General features: G+C 42.9%; 1 protein-coding gene across 11 annotated transcripts in view; it reads right to left on the reverse strand.

Moving 5' to 3' along the window:
• FGGY (FGGY carbohydrate kinase domain containing) overlaps positions 1-14,604 on the reverse strand; it is a 447,226-nt gene that overhangs the window by 310,105 nt on the left and 122,517 nt on the right. Inside the window, exon 1 of one of the 11 annotated variants that reach the window (XM_010365753.2) lies at positions 12,648-12,773. The exons of the other annotated variants lie outside the window; for them this stretch is intronic. Coding sequence (XP_010364055.2) covers positions 12,648-12,676 — 29 coding nt within the window. The 5' untranslated portion in view covers positions 12,677-12,773. Of the gene's footprint in view, positions 1-12,647; positions 12,774-14,604 lie in introns of those variants that run through there. 11 annotated transcript variants of the gene reach the window in all.

Raw genomic sequence — 14,604 nt, forward strand, 5'->3', positions numbered from 1 at the left:
ACACCGCCGCATATCACGTGGGGTCACACTATTCTAGTTACCCACCAGCCTGGCTGGATCGACTAGTTTTAATGGTGTGAGACATATTTCTCAGTACATCTAAAATCAACGATCACTTACTAATCATACCCAGTCCAAGTTTTTTCAGGCAAAAGACCGTAAGTTGAGAGAGTAGTATTCAATGGTTTGGAAATATAGAACAAAAAGGAATGTCAGATGGAAGGGAGAATTATGCCTATGGAAGAGAAGGATACGGAATAATGGAATAACCATCTTTAGGAGGAGAAATATTTTCAGTTAAAAGCAGCTGCTTTTCATTTCTATGAAAGCAATGAGCATAAATTTCAGTAAGGGAGGGTTTCGATTATCTGAGGAAAAGTTGCCTAACTTGTAGGGCTAGAAGACATGACGACGTGGAACGGGAGAAGATGACAGTCTTCTTTAAAAGTATCTTTAAGGAAAGGAGAGTTCCATCATTTTAAGGTGGCTGGGGAACTGTCTGGCTTTACGAGAGGTGAATGGATTACACAGATGATTTCTGGTGTTTTTGTTAGTATTGTTGTTACTGTGGTTCAACGATTCTGTGGTTCATTTCATTTACTATAAAGCCAATCTCTTCAATCTCAACAAAAGTACAGTATTAAAGAATAATGTTTCTGGGAATTTCAAATTTATGAAAACAGTTGTGCCTAATTTATGGTCTTGTTTAAATAAAAACACACAAATTCCCTTTTAAATTTCAATTAATTAAAATCTATTGAGTGGCTACGAGGTGCAAATTCTATGCAAGGCATCAGGCACACAGAGATAAGACACAGTCCCATTCAGTACTCTAGAGGAGAGTAAATGAGCCCATCCATTACTGCACTGTAGCTGAAATATAATAAGTAACATTAAAGAATTACAAACTGCCATGAAGTGACAAAGAATTAAGAGACAACATCCAGTTGGGCTGTCAAGTGCAAGGAAAAATAGAAGGGGAGAGTAGATTATGAAGTAGATATAAACAGTTCATAAGATGGTAAACATTATAAACATTATACACAAAGGTGCAGAACCGTGGATATTTAAATCATGCGTTGGAACAGGGGCTGGCCTTGTCCAGAACAAAGCCAGGTGTACTGAGGAAATAAGAAAACTTGAAAGTTGTTTGGGGTCATGCAAGTGACCCAGTATGTAAATTTCTAAATGTGAGGCAAAAGATATTATCCCGGAGTCAAGATAAATTCATTTCCAAATATTTTCCCCCTCAATTGAAATACATCATACTAAATTGTGGTATTAGTTTCTAAGAGAATTCCTAATACTCAGAAGTTATAATTTAGGCAATTAACTGATATGTGCCAATCACAGGCAAAACTTTTGGTTTCCCAGGGACCATAATGAATCCACAGGGAACTAATATGAGCTTTGATTGCCTGGTAGAAGAACAGCTAACAAGATGAACTTGGCACTTTGAGTGTTTAGGAAAGTTGTCACAATAGGTATTGGACTCTGAAAATTGTTTCCAAAGCACAAGGAAAGGAACACGAACATTAGCCATTTTTTAAAAATCTATGATATGCCTAAACATGAGCACTGGCTAATTCTGCAAAATTTGTAAAGCATTCTGGGTTATATATTGAAACAAAGAAAGAAGTGAGTAAGTTCCCAACTGATACTTACCTCTCAAGTAAGCAGCTAGAATGTTTTAAGATGTTGTGTAGTCTGATGGAAAAGGCAAACACTTTGCAAACAGGCTTAGATTGAAATTCCAGCTCTGCCACTTGTTATGTGAATACTCTTGGGCAACTCTCTGAAACTCTCCATTTTCTCACATCTACAATGGGGGTAATAACACTGAACTAAAAGCCTTGTTGAGGAATAGACTATAGTCAAAGGACCTCCTGGCACAGCAACTGACCCACACACAGCCTCAATAAACAATAGCTACTATCAGTAGCAGTCGCATTTCTTCACTTTAGCCTGCCACATTTAAACACTCACACACACACACACACACACACACACACACACACACACACACACACACAAGTACTAAAAAGACTTCTCTTGAAATCTTTGCATCAAATTTTATGGATAATCTCTCATTAAATGGCCTCTTCTAAAACTCCAATATCTCTCCAGGGCTGGTCAGAGGCCATGTGGGAAGGGTGGATTTTGCATCACTACTTGATTTTCCTGCCAGCCTATAAACTGGCTCAGATTCCCTCAAAACAGGTAGTTCCCTTGAATCTAATACTACTCTAGACTGAGAAGGGATCTGAAATATTCATGTATTTAGTGACATTTATGTAAAAACTCCAAAAAGAACATTTTAAGTTAAATATACATCCCCTTACCAGTGGACTACAGCAATCATTGACATGTGCATATATATAACCAGATATAATCTCCAGAGCAAGCTGCATTCTGACAATTTATAATATCAGTGTTAACATGAGTTAAGCATTTCCCTAACTCTTCCCCCAAAGCAGTCACTAGACCCATTGCTTTGAAAGCAGTATCAAGGCAAATACATCTTCAGCCCCTACATGTAATGGGTACACAGAATTTCATTATACTCTTTGCTGTTGTGTATGTTTAAAACTTTCCAGAGAATGGGCCAGTCTAAAGTGGTGCACACTGTGTGCTTAGCGTAGTGCCTGGCCTGTGATGAGAGCTCTACCACTGGGCCAGTTTTGTTACTGTCACTATAGGGCAGGAGTGGGTTTATCTCTGAACCCACACTTTTTATATTCTGGTTGACTCTGTCTACAACTGGCTCCCAAACACCAATCTAGCAGAATACCCAATCTGGTGGTCACGGCAGGCATCTTCACACATAATAGAAATTAAAGCACAGGGCTCCTCAGGAAACAATAAAAATCTGCCACCCGTTCTATATCCCAATATCCATGAGGAAGAAGTGAAACTGTCAGGACAGTAGAGGACCACGTATGAAGGATAAGGAAGAGCAAAGTCTCCAGGATGACATCCTAGGGTCTGGATCCTTCTTCAAAGACAAACTCAGCATCTGAAGTTCCACCTCGGCTCTAATTAACAATGAGTCAGGGAAATGAGGGCCTGTGGTGTAGTGTCATGGGAGAGTTTGGACAGAACTTGTAAACACCCACCTCCTGACCTTTCTCCAAGGACAGTGGCCTTAGGCAGTGGTAAACAAAGATCACCCCCAAAGAGCTAATTTTAGTCCTATTTATAACAGTAAAAGCCAAAGTACTTTCCCTTCCTGTGTTGTGACAAGACAACACAAGGCTTCCTGCACCCTTGTCATTCAACTTTACCCAGTCTCCAGGCACAGGCTGAGATCTCCAAAGAGAAGTGTTGCTCTATGCCAGGGAAATCCTATCCTGCGTCAAACTTCCCAGAGAAGGGAGGTGGCATAAAAGCAAATTCAGGAACTCTTCATTCACTTACTCTCATTCATTCATCCAACAATTTATTCATTTCCTTGACAAACGTTTATGTAGCACCTCCTACCTAACAAGCCCAGGGCAGAAGAAAAATGAGATGAACATGCTGCTGTTCTAGGGGCCACGGGCAGAAAAGCCAGAAATTAGACAGTAAATCACAAAAATAACTATAGAGTGACAATCGTGATAAATACAATGAGGGGCACTTGAGGGGGTTCTAGTCTAGTCCACGGACTTGGAAAAAGTTTGCAGGGGAAGGAGGACTGAAGTTGAAATTTCAAGGACAATTAAGAGACAGCCCCATGAAACAGAAGGGCAGACAGAGGGTAGTCACCCGTGGGAAGAGAACATAAGGAAGAGCAGGGACAGACAGAAGGTGGGGTGACTGAGGGACGGTGAAGTCAATGCAAATAGAAAGAGGCAAGGGAGGATGTGTAGACAATTGTGGGTGATGAGGCTAGAAGTGCTACAGGGGTCAGACATCAAGATTCATCGTCCATGGTAAACACCAGGGAGTCCAACCTGAGGGCGGTAGGGAGTCAATGACGGGATTCAACCAAGATGCTGTCATGATCAGTTCAAATCCCAACTGTGCCACTTCTCACCAATGTGACACCAGGCCAGCCACAGTCTCTCTGACTAAATCTGCCCCATGAAGTCAGCTCCTCCCATGTGCTCGCTCACTCAGTGCACACACATTGCTTTCTCGTATGTCTCCTTCGTGTTGGCCACTGTCTCAGGCAATGGGATGCAGCAGTGAACGTGACAAAAATCTTTGCACTCCTGGAGCTTACAGTCAAGTTGGGGCATCAGACAATACGCACACACACACACATACATACATACATACACACACACATGCACACATGTGAGGGAGGAAATAAGCAAGTGGTAAAGAAGAAAGTGGGCCATCTTTGGGCAGGGTGGGCAGCAAAGGCCCACTCTGAGGAGGTGACATTGAGCTGAGGCCTGAGGAATAAGAAAGGCCCTGCATAACAAGGAGACACAGGCAAAGGGGAGAGTGGCTGCAAAGAGGCAAAGCGCTTGCCCATCTGGGCAAGTGAAGCTGAGCATAGAGCATGAGGGGCGGGCAAGGCTGGCAAGAGAGGCGCGTCCAGAAGGTGCAGGGCCTCCATGGCATGGGGATGTCACTGCACAAACCTCAGGACTGATCTGTGCCATGATCAAAGTTGCATTTTCAGATCCCTCAGGGATCTTCAAATGGAGGGGCTGGAGGGGCAGGAGTAGAAGTAGTGAGATCTAAGAGGGGGCTTCTGTGTTTCCTTCTGTCATTGGACATACACGTTGCATTTTATTATTCCCCAGCTACTGGCTTCAAAGCCTCCGGCAAAACATCAGCCTCTTTGTGCCTTAGTGTCCTCATAATATCCACTAACTCACATTGGGCTGTTGTGAGGATTAAATACAAGTCATCATTTGTAAAGGATACTAGACAGTGCTGGGCTAAGCTCTCCATGTATCTTGGATATTCTCATTGACTCATTATTAATTTCCTGTCCATTGCTGCTGCTGGATCCTGAGCACCTCATCTTTATCTGCCCCGCATCTGTCCCAGTGTTTGTACTAGGTACTCTGTCAATTAGGAGTTGTAAATTTTTGCCTGAAGACTTAAATTGGCCCAAAGATATATTTTGTTTGGCTGATGCAAAGACTTCAAAATGTATAACTGTGAATGTCTTTACGTTGGCAATATAGACGATGTGTGTATCCCCCCCTCAAAATTCCTATGTTGAAACCTAATCCTCAAGGTGATGGTATTTGGAGGTGGGGCCTTTGGGAGGTGATTAGGTCATGAAGAAGTAGGGCCCTTGTAAAATGGATCCCAGAAAGCTCATTTACTCCTCCCGCCTTTTGAGGACACAGAGGAGATGGTCACCTGTGAACCAGGAAGTGAGCCCTCACCAGACACGGAATAAATTGGTGCCTGGATCTTGGACTTCCTAGCCCTAGAACAGTGAGAAATAATTTCCGTTGTTTCTAAGCCACCCAGTCTATGGCATTCTTTAAGAGCAGCTCAAAAGGATTAAGACAGCTGGGTATGCCCTCTCTAGTTCCCTTGGGTCCCTTCCCACCCTGTCTTGTCGCATATCTGCCAGACTGTTAAGTGTGTTCTGACTCTGCAGGCACTCACTTGTGACCCCAAATAAACATCAGGTGAACCCTTAAAAATGCTAATGCTTGGAATGTCTGTCACAAATACAAATGACACAAAGCCACACAAATCATTCACTCGCCTCCCTCCAGCCCTCACTGGTATAATGAACCACAGAATCTGACTTCCCAATTTTTTTCATACTGTCATTCACCATATATTTACTGAATACCTTCTAGGTCTTAGAAACTGGCAGAAAAGGACACAAAGTTTGCCTTAACTGAACTTACAATTTGGTGCCCATGAACAATGATACTGTAGAGTTTTCTTGGGTACAAAAGGTGTACTGATAGTAAATCATAATAGGGAGTTTTAGCCTTTTGAACAGATTATCTTACTGTGTTTTAATAATAACCCCATGGAGGTAGACAGGAAAAGTAGGTTACTCTGTTTTGAAGGTAAACAAATCAAGGATCAAAGAAGCTAAGCACGTTGTCCAAAACGAAACAAATAATAAATGGCAGATCGTGAATTCACATTTCTGTCACTAACAAAAACACTGCAAGCAGGGAAGGGTTAACTCCATTTGTGTAATAACCCATCAAGTTTCCTCCCTAAAGCATGCCACAGATCTAGAATTTAGAAAGTAAAACCGACATCCAAGCACTGACCAGCGCGTGGGTAACGTAACCTACACTGGCTTAGACGGTGGGAAAATCATGACAACTGGGCTGGTGAAGAATGAGAAACTTGAGTTTCCAGCGGAGTTCTCATTGTGTCTATGTGCCACCAGTGACACATCTGGAAATAAAAGAGAGAAATCAGGAAACAGAATGCAACCCCTGCTTTGCCAGGAAATTTACAAAAACATATTTTTGGTTAAGGCAAAGAGATTTTGCCAGGTGGTACAATGCCAGACAGACAGTCTCCATGATCCAGTGAGAGCTGCTCCAGAGGGACCCTCTCTGGTATTCCCCGTGAAGGCCTGGCATACTGAGATCATTGCAGCCACCACCACAGGCAACCTGTGCTCCAGACACATGAGGCCTGGAAAACACATCATCATCCTTGAGAGATCCAGCAGCCTCAACAATTCTGAAAATACCCTTTTGGGATATGAATACTACTCGAGGCTCTTTGGCCTTCATTTAATTTAAATCAGTGGTTCTTAATCAGGGACATTTTGTCTCCCAGCAGATAACTGGCAATGTGGGGAGATATTTTTGGTTTATCTGGCTGGGGGTGGTGAGATGTGCTACTGGCAACTAGTGGGTAGAAGTCAGGGATGGTGCCACCCATCCTGTCATGCACAACAGGACAGCCCTACAACAAAGAATTATCTGGCCCAAAATGTCAATGGTGCCAAGGTTAAGAAACCCTGATTTCAATGTCTAAAACTGATGGATACGCCCAGCCTTGGAGCTAGGCTCTACAGATACAAAGGTCAGTTGAATATGTCCTTTTCCTCAAGAAGTTCAGAATCTTGTGAGAGAGGTAATCATGTAAGGAAATAATTGTCATTCAGTGTGATTGGATTGAAAGCTACCCACAGTCTAGTGGTGAGCTCTGAAGTGAGAGAGCTCTCAGTCAGAACAATAGCTTTGCCATTTACTTATTAACTATGTGACCTCAGGCATGTTACTTAGCCTTTCAATCTCTTCTGAAACTAGGAATGAGAAATTATGATACTGATACTATGCCTACACCTCTTCTTCCTACTACTACTACAGCTTCTACGAGAGAAGCACCGCCATGACTACTACCAGAATTGCTGCTGCTGCTGCCATTACTACAGATGTGGAGCACCGGACAGACAGGAGGCACAAAAGATTGGGAAGCAGAGATATTTACAAACTCTGGAAACTGCCACCAAAGGGAAAGAACATTTTTCTGCATACCCACAATAATTTGTACACCACATGTGTGAGGAATTTTCCCACACTAACCAATACTCTAACTCTTCAGAAACCAACTGGGTGTCCCACGATTCAATTCTAAACTAACTACCTGGAGTAAGGGCGGATCCCAGAGGTTAAGGCTTCAGTCCAAGACTGCTCCCACTTTAGATGCCAATCAAAAGTGTAGGCCTTCCATACTTCTGACTAATCAGCTACATACTGGAGGTTCCCATAACCCCCTTTTTTCAGGTTTGGTAATTTGCTATAATGGCTCACAAAACTCAGGGAAAAACGCTACTTAAATTTACTGGCTTATTACAAAGAATGCAAATATAAATGAACAGCCAGACGAACAGGTACATAGGGCAAGGTAAGTGGGAAGGGGTGTGGAGCTTCCATGCCCTCTCCAGGCACCTCAACTCGTCCACCAACCTGGGAGTTCTCTGAACCCCATCTTTCAGGGATTCTTACGGATGATACATCACGTAGGCATGATCGCTTATTAACTCAATCTCCAGCCTCTCTCTCCTCCTGGTGGACTGGGTGGGTGTGGGGAGGGGGGCTGAAAATTCTGAGCTGCTAATCATCACATGGTCTTTCTGGTGACCAAGTCCCATTCTGAAGCTCCCATTCTGAAGTTCAGGAGCCCGAGAGTCGCCTCGTTAAAGCAAAAGATGCTCTATCACTTGGGAAATCCCAAGGGATTTAGGAGCTCTGTTAGGAACCAGAGTCAAAGTCTAAATAGTACAACAAAAGATGCTCCTAGAACCCCGATCACTCTGGAAATTACAACTTTTAGGAGCTCTCTGTCATGAACCTGGAACAGAAACCAAAAATACATTTCTTATTAGTCACAGCACCAAAGGGAAGAAGGTATGTCCCTTGTTCATCTAATCTCCATCTTGCTGCCTTGAAGGAAGCTGTGGTTGAAAGCCACTTTGGATCATGCAGAAAGGGGCATCATGTTAAGCACAGTACAATGCAGAAGCTACCTGGGTTCCCGGATGATCTCACGGAAAGCATCTATGTCTGGACTATCAGATAAATAATCTAACTTATTTAAGCCACATCTAGTGCTACAGTCTAATAATACAGAAGTGTAGGAGTTGAAGGTACAGGCCAATTAAGAAAGGGCATTACGAGCAGAAGAAAGTCACATATGCAAAAATACAGAGTTGAAAGAGAATAAAGGGATCCATGGGGATTGATCCATGGTAATGTGACAGGAGGTGAGACTGGAGAGTCAGGGAGCACCTGGATCACACTGGACCTTATATTCCTTATACTAGGAAGTTAGGACTTGTTTCCTGCCAGCAGTGGGATGCTACTGAACAGTTCAAATAGTTAAATAATATCAGATTTACATGTAAAGATAACACAAGGGATGTATGAAGTATTGTTTTAGTGGGGGTGGAGAGGAGAGGAAGAGGTAGGAAGAGTAGGTGACATGGGGGAGAAGCTGGAGGAAAGGCAAAGATGACTGGACCCAGGGAGCCCAGTTATGAGGACAATGGATCCCAGTGATATCTGACACAGTATCATAGACTGTCCCCCACTTAGGTAACAGTAATGGATATGGAAGGTATGCCATCAAGGTTTCTTGTTTGAGTTACAGGATCACAGCACCTTTACCATGATAGAAAACACAGAAAGAAAAGGAAACTTATTTAGGGAAAATGAGTTGAACCTGGGGTGTCAATGGGCCAGCAGGTAGGGCTACCCAATAAAAAGCTTGCCCTTAAGGCTGGAGCTCAGGTGAGACGCAAGGCTGATATTCACATAAGTCATTACTGCAGAGTGGTGTCTGAAATCATGGGAGGGCATGACATTTTGTTGTACTCGGAGGGCACTGAGATATATGACCAACTGTATTCAGGCAAACCTCTACTAGCAAATGGAAAAAGTGTACCATCTCCTTTCCATGTTTATTGTGAATCAAGAGATTTTTTATTAAGTCTACATTCTAGAGAATGGAGACAGCTGGGCAAAGTCTCAAAATAGAAAAATGCTAGAAGAAAATGGGCCCTTATAAGAAACAATTCTCAGCTTAGACCACAGACTGCTCCTAAAAAAATTCCTGATCGGACCCAACCTTAAGTATGCATGCTGGGCCCATGAGCATACATGACACCTGCAAAAGCCATTCATGTCTTCCACTGTAATATGAAATGTCTCCCTGCACTGGGATTTTGCACCAAAAACAGACATGAAATGAATCCAAGTCCAACATTCAGGGTGGTTTGGACCAAAATGTACTACAGAGAACATTCAGATGTAGCTTTCAAGGTCCCTGGTGCAATACTTTGTTTTAAATAGAAGTAGGCGTTGACACCGCTGTGAAAGATTTGCCAGTGGCTCCAGTTATCACAGGGCAGAAAAAGCCAAGTAATTATTTTCTCCCCAATTATGGCTAATTCTCTGCAAGTTAATTCTTGGCTTTTCTAAAATGGGACCAGAAAATTAGCTCTTCACATGCAAAACTGAAGATACAGGACCCAGCAACAGCTATGGCCTGGGGTTTATTCCTTATTACTTCTTAAAGTGTGAGGAGGGGGCAGGAAGTGGTGTTTTGACTTAGGCACCATTTAGCCAAGTGGAAGGAAAAATCTCCCTTCAGCTCTGAAACAGGATCATGTAGCTATAAAATTTATTGGACACAATTGAAGCAAGGGTGTTGGGCGAAAAGAATCAAAGAAAGAACTATGGGCTGAGTTCAGAAGGGTGTAACGAAATCTGCACCTGTTGTCACTCACTTATTACTCCAGATCTCCCAGGCAGCTTAGATTTAAACCAGACAGTCCTGAGGCCCAGCCTAGCCAATACTGGCCTATTTATTAGCACAGCGTAAAATGTGTGTGTCACGTGTGAGTCGTGTGTCTGTGTGTGTGTATACATGCATATGTGCACACCTGTGTATGCAAGGATGCATATGCATGCATGCTGGAAATAAACTGAGAGACAGGGAGCCTAGAGGGGAATGAGACTTAAGAGTTGTATGTGTGTTGGGGGAGTGGGGAGACAGCAAACTTAGCCAGTAAATTACTTTAGCCTAGAAAATGCAAATTTCAGATTCCCTGATATTTGCCATTTGAGGGTTGTATTTTCATGTTGGTTTTGATCAAATCCCCAGAATAGTTTTCACAAAAGAAAAGCAATAGCACCAAATGAATTGAGTTGATTTGAAAGAAACTTACCCAAGGAAAAAAATCAAGAGGGAAAACTCTTTCTATAAAGAAATATCCCACTTGTCCTCTGAAGATCTGTTTCCACATGCACTTTAAATCTCCTCATGTATATTTATTATTTTTTAACCTCTACGTTTCTAAGATAGGAAAAAAAAAAAAACAGAATGATTGAAATTAACTTTACTAGGGCCACCAAGAGATTTACTTTGCTGAACATCAGCTCCCAGTTATCTATTTGGCATATCACTTCTCTTCAATCTTTTACATTCAGTGCAGTCATACATGTGACTGTCTTGTACTTCAGTTGCCACGAAAGTGAAGAAAGCTATCTGTCACATGGGCGTGGTCACAATGAGTGGCCTGCTACTTGTCATATTTGCTGAGCAAGCCTAGACCAGAGAAAGCCCTAGCCAGAGAAAGGTGCACAGAAAGAATGGTAAGGTTTCCTCCTTTTTCACTCTAGTGGGTAAGGGCCAGGATTTTCACCAAGTTCTGGACAACAGAACAGACATAAGTGAGAGGGATCCTCATGCCACCTTTCGCATTCAAAAGCACCTCTGATGCTGCCATGTAGTCCACTCGGGACTCACTTGTACCAAAACCAAAAGGTGCCACCATAGACTTCGGAGGTGAGCAGTCCTCAGCTCAATTCCCAGCCACATGACCTTGGGGCAACATAGTATGAACATGTACTGAATGCTACTGACATCTGGGGCACTATAGGATGCTTTATTTGGATTATTTCATTTAAACTTTTAAAAGCTATGACCCCATTTCTCAAATAAGATAACTGAGACTGAGAGAGCTGGACAAACCACCCCAAGGTCATGTGCACCTTTCTCAAATAAGATATGCTCAAAAGAACTGGGCAAGTAGGTGTTAATGAATCTCTCAATCACCTTTCTGATTTCTGCATACTTATAGGCAAAGCCATACACACTTGAATCTCTCAATCACCTTTCTGATTTCTGTGTACTTATAGGCAAAGCCATACACACTGGCATCTAATTATCGTACTGAGATATTTTCCAACTGGGAAGTAGTATAGGGTGGCAGTTCAGCGCTTGGGTTCTGGAGGCAGACAGACCCCAGTATGAATTCCAGCTCCATCACCTATTAGCTGAGTCACCTTGGGCAAGTCATTTAATCACTATGAGCCTGAGTTTCCCCATCCATAAGGATGGGGGTTAAGTGATATAATATAAACATGGTAAACTCTCAACAAAAGTCTGGTTGTATGTTCCTGACCATTGTTAATCAATCCCTAAGTAATTATTAAGACTAGAAAATATTTCATGATCCCTCTGGAATCATTGCAGGACACCTGGAATCATAAAATCACAGAGGCAGAAATGACCATCAAGTCTCATAATAGCAGGCAGATGTGCCACTATCATGCACTTGGCAAACATCAATAGTTGACTGCTCCTTCTCACTTAGCTGAGTTTGGCTTCCCAGCCATCCCCCATACTGTACTCTGGACAGCAACTTCCAATCAGTAAGACGGAGAGCTAATCTATCTGCTGTCCTCAATCCAGTCCCACCATCCTACATAAGAGATGAGGAAGCAGAAGGTCACTGGAGTTAAGTGACTGGCTAAAGGTCCCCTATCTAGTAAGTGACAACCCGGGCCCCTGAACATAGACCACGTAACTCCTCATGCAGTGTTACTTCCATCTCTGACTCTGCCTCTCCAAGCTACCAACACATTTTCCAGGAAATGATGGAAGGTACTCTGATTGCCTCATCTTCTTCCTCGAGGCCGCACAGACGGGTTGCTGCACTCAGCAGATTATGTGCCATTTAATTCAGACAAGCCCCCTTCTGTGACAGGTACAGAGGAAGGGGGAAAAAATAAAGCATCTCTCAAATGCTTTGATTGAAGACAGAGACTATAGATGTTCCTGGCCAACTCTGGTTCTCAGGAGCATGAGCAAAAAGAAATTCCCCCAGTCCAGAGAGCCTGGACTGAAATTTAAGCTACAGCAATGTGAGTCATTTCAGCTGAAGAGGGGATGGCAAGGTAACCAACTCTTACCTCGGCCATCTCGTGTCTCGTTCAGTCATGAGTAAAGCAGTAGCTATGCAGTTAGTGTCACCAAGAGATCAGTCGCCGCCTGAAGCCATCTGTTTCTGTCAGGCAGGCAGATTCCCAGCATGCACTGGTTCCAACTGGATTTTTGTGGGGAGGGAGGCAGCAAGGGCCTCAGCTGCTGTCACCAGACAGTGAGGCGCCTTCTCTTCACCTCCGTCCTGGGTGCCCGCTATGGACCTGAGTTCCCAGCTGTCTTTGTGGCTAGAGTCTTTCCTTGCCTGACTCAGAATAATAAATGTGCCCTCTTTCCAAAGGGAGAATTGAAAACCCTTTTTGTGTGTTTGTTGATTCATAACTGTGATAGGAAGAGGTGGGTGAGGTAGAAAGTCAGGCTTATCCTGTTTGCAGGTGGCACAATCAGTTGAAAGATTTTTATGTCCCTCAAGTCTCCAACATGCTTGGCCTCTGAAAAGGGTTTCAAAACAAAATAATAATCATGATCATAATAATCAAAGCTGTATAAGCATTGCCTGGACTGGCTGACAGAAATGCAGGCAACTATAGATTTTTTTGTTTTGTTTTGTTTTCAATGTTAATCTCATCCAAAGCAACTTAGATGGCCACAACCATCTCATCCATCCATTCAACAAATATTTACTGCAACCAACTAAGGTTCTAGGCACTGCGGAGCAAGCAGGCAGGTCCCTGACTTTTGGAGCAAAAGTAAACAAGTAAACAAAAGCAAAAGTAAACAAGTAAAAAAGTAAACAAGTGCCAGGAGGACATAAAGATATTAATGTAGGGGAGGCCTGTGAGTTAGAAATTCAGGGATGGCCTCTCCAATGGGGGAACTTCTGAGGTGAGACCAGGTTGGATAAGAATGACAAATACACTATCACTTTTTGAAATTAAAACATATTATGAAATTTATTTTTCAGTCCTGAATTACTGGTATTTTTGAGGGTGAAATATTGTTATTCCAGACATCAGTCAGCAACTTCACTTATCCTCCTTGACTCTTCCCAACTCAATTCCTTCCTCCTTCCCCTCCCCTGACTCCCCTTCCCACCCTGGATACCCTAATGACAAGGCTTCCAGGACGCTCTATGGCATGGAGCTCCGCAATTCCTCTGCCCCAACACATTTCTGCTGGGGAAAGGGAGGAATTCAACCCCAGAAGAGCCATTTCTTCTGGACTAGAAAGGAGAGAAGTCAAAATTATGGGAACTGGGAGCTGCTGACTAAAAGCAGAACTGCCCAGAGGTGGTGTGGTGCTGGAAGCTCAGGTAGAATGGGTTGGGAGGTAGACGTGATAAATGCCCTTCACCCTCCTCCATGCAGGAGATAGGAGCTCTAAGGGTAATCCAAGACAGAGGGAATTGATTTCAAATGCAGTACCCCAGTGGTGCCCAGAGAAAAGTTTGGTATCACGTTCCTAAATTTTCATATTTGAAACTCATTCAATTTCAAAAATTTTAAAAATTACGAACTGTAAACACTCTTAAAAATCACATTCCTTGGAATTATGTGGAATAAACACTGAAAAACCAATTCCATTGCTTGGCTCCAATACCACCACAGGATAAGGAGTCAGCTGATTTTCTGAAAAATGAAAAGAGCCAGAGGAAAAGAATGTCAGTCAAAGCGAACATTATATTCAAATAACCTAAGTCAGAAAAGAACATGACATGTTCAAGGAAATCAAAAGAAGCAGAGGTGGCTGGAAAACAGTAGGAGAAGGAGAGATGGTGCGTAACGAAGTAGAAGAATTAGACAGAGGCGAGAATCATGACCATGAATGACAGCTCTAATTCCAATATCTACAGGAACACAGGCATGAGGCAGTGCCTGCAGAAGGAAAGTCAGGCAATGTGGTTTGTCACTGAAAGAGTAGCTCTAATTTTTCTACCAAAACAGAAAGCTCATTTCCCTTTCCCTCCCCTACTCATTATGCTCCCAC

Source organism: Rhinopithecus roxellana, chromosome 12 (assembly GCF_007565055.1).
Source record: "Rhinopithecus roxellana isolate Shanxi Qingling chromosome 12, ASM756505v1, whole genome shotgun sequence".
NCBI classification, from domain to species: domain Eukaryota; kingdom Metazoa; phylum Chordata; class Mammalia; order Primates; family Cercopithecidae; genus Rhinopithecus; species Rhinopithecus roxellana.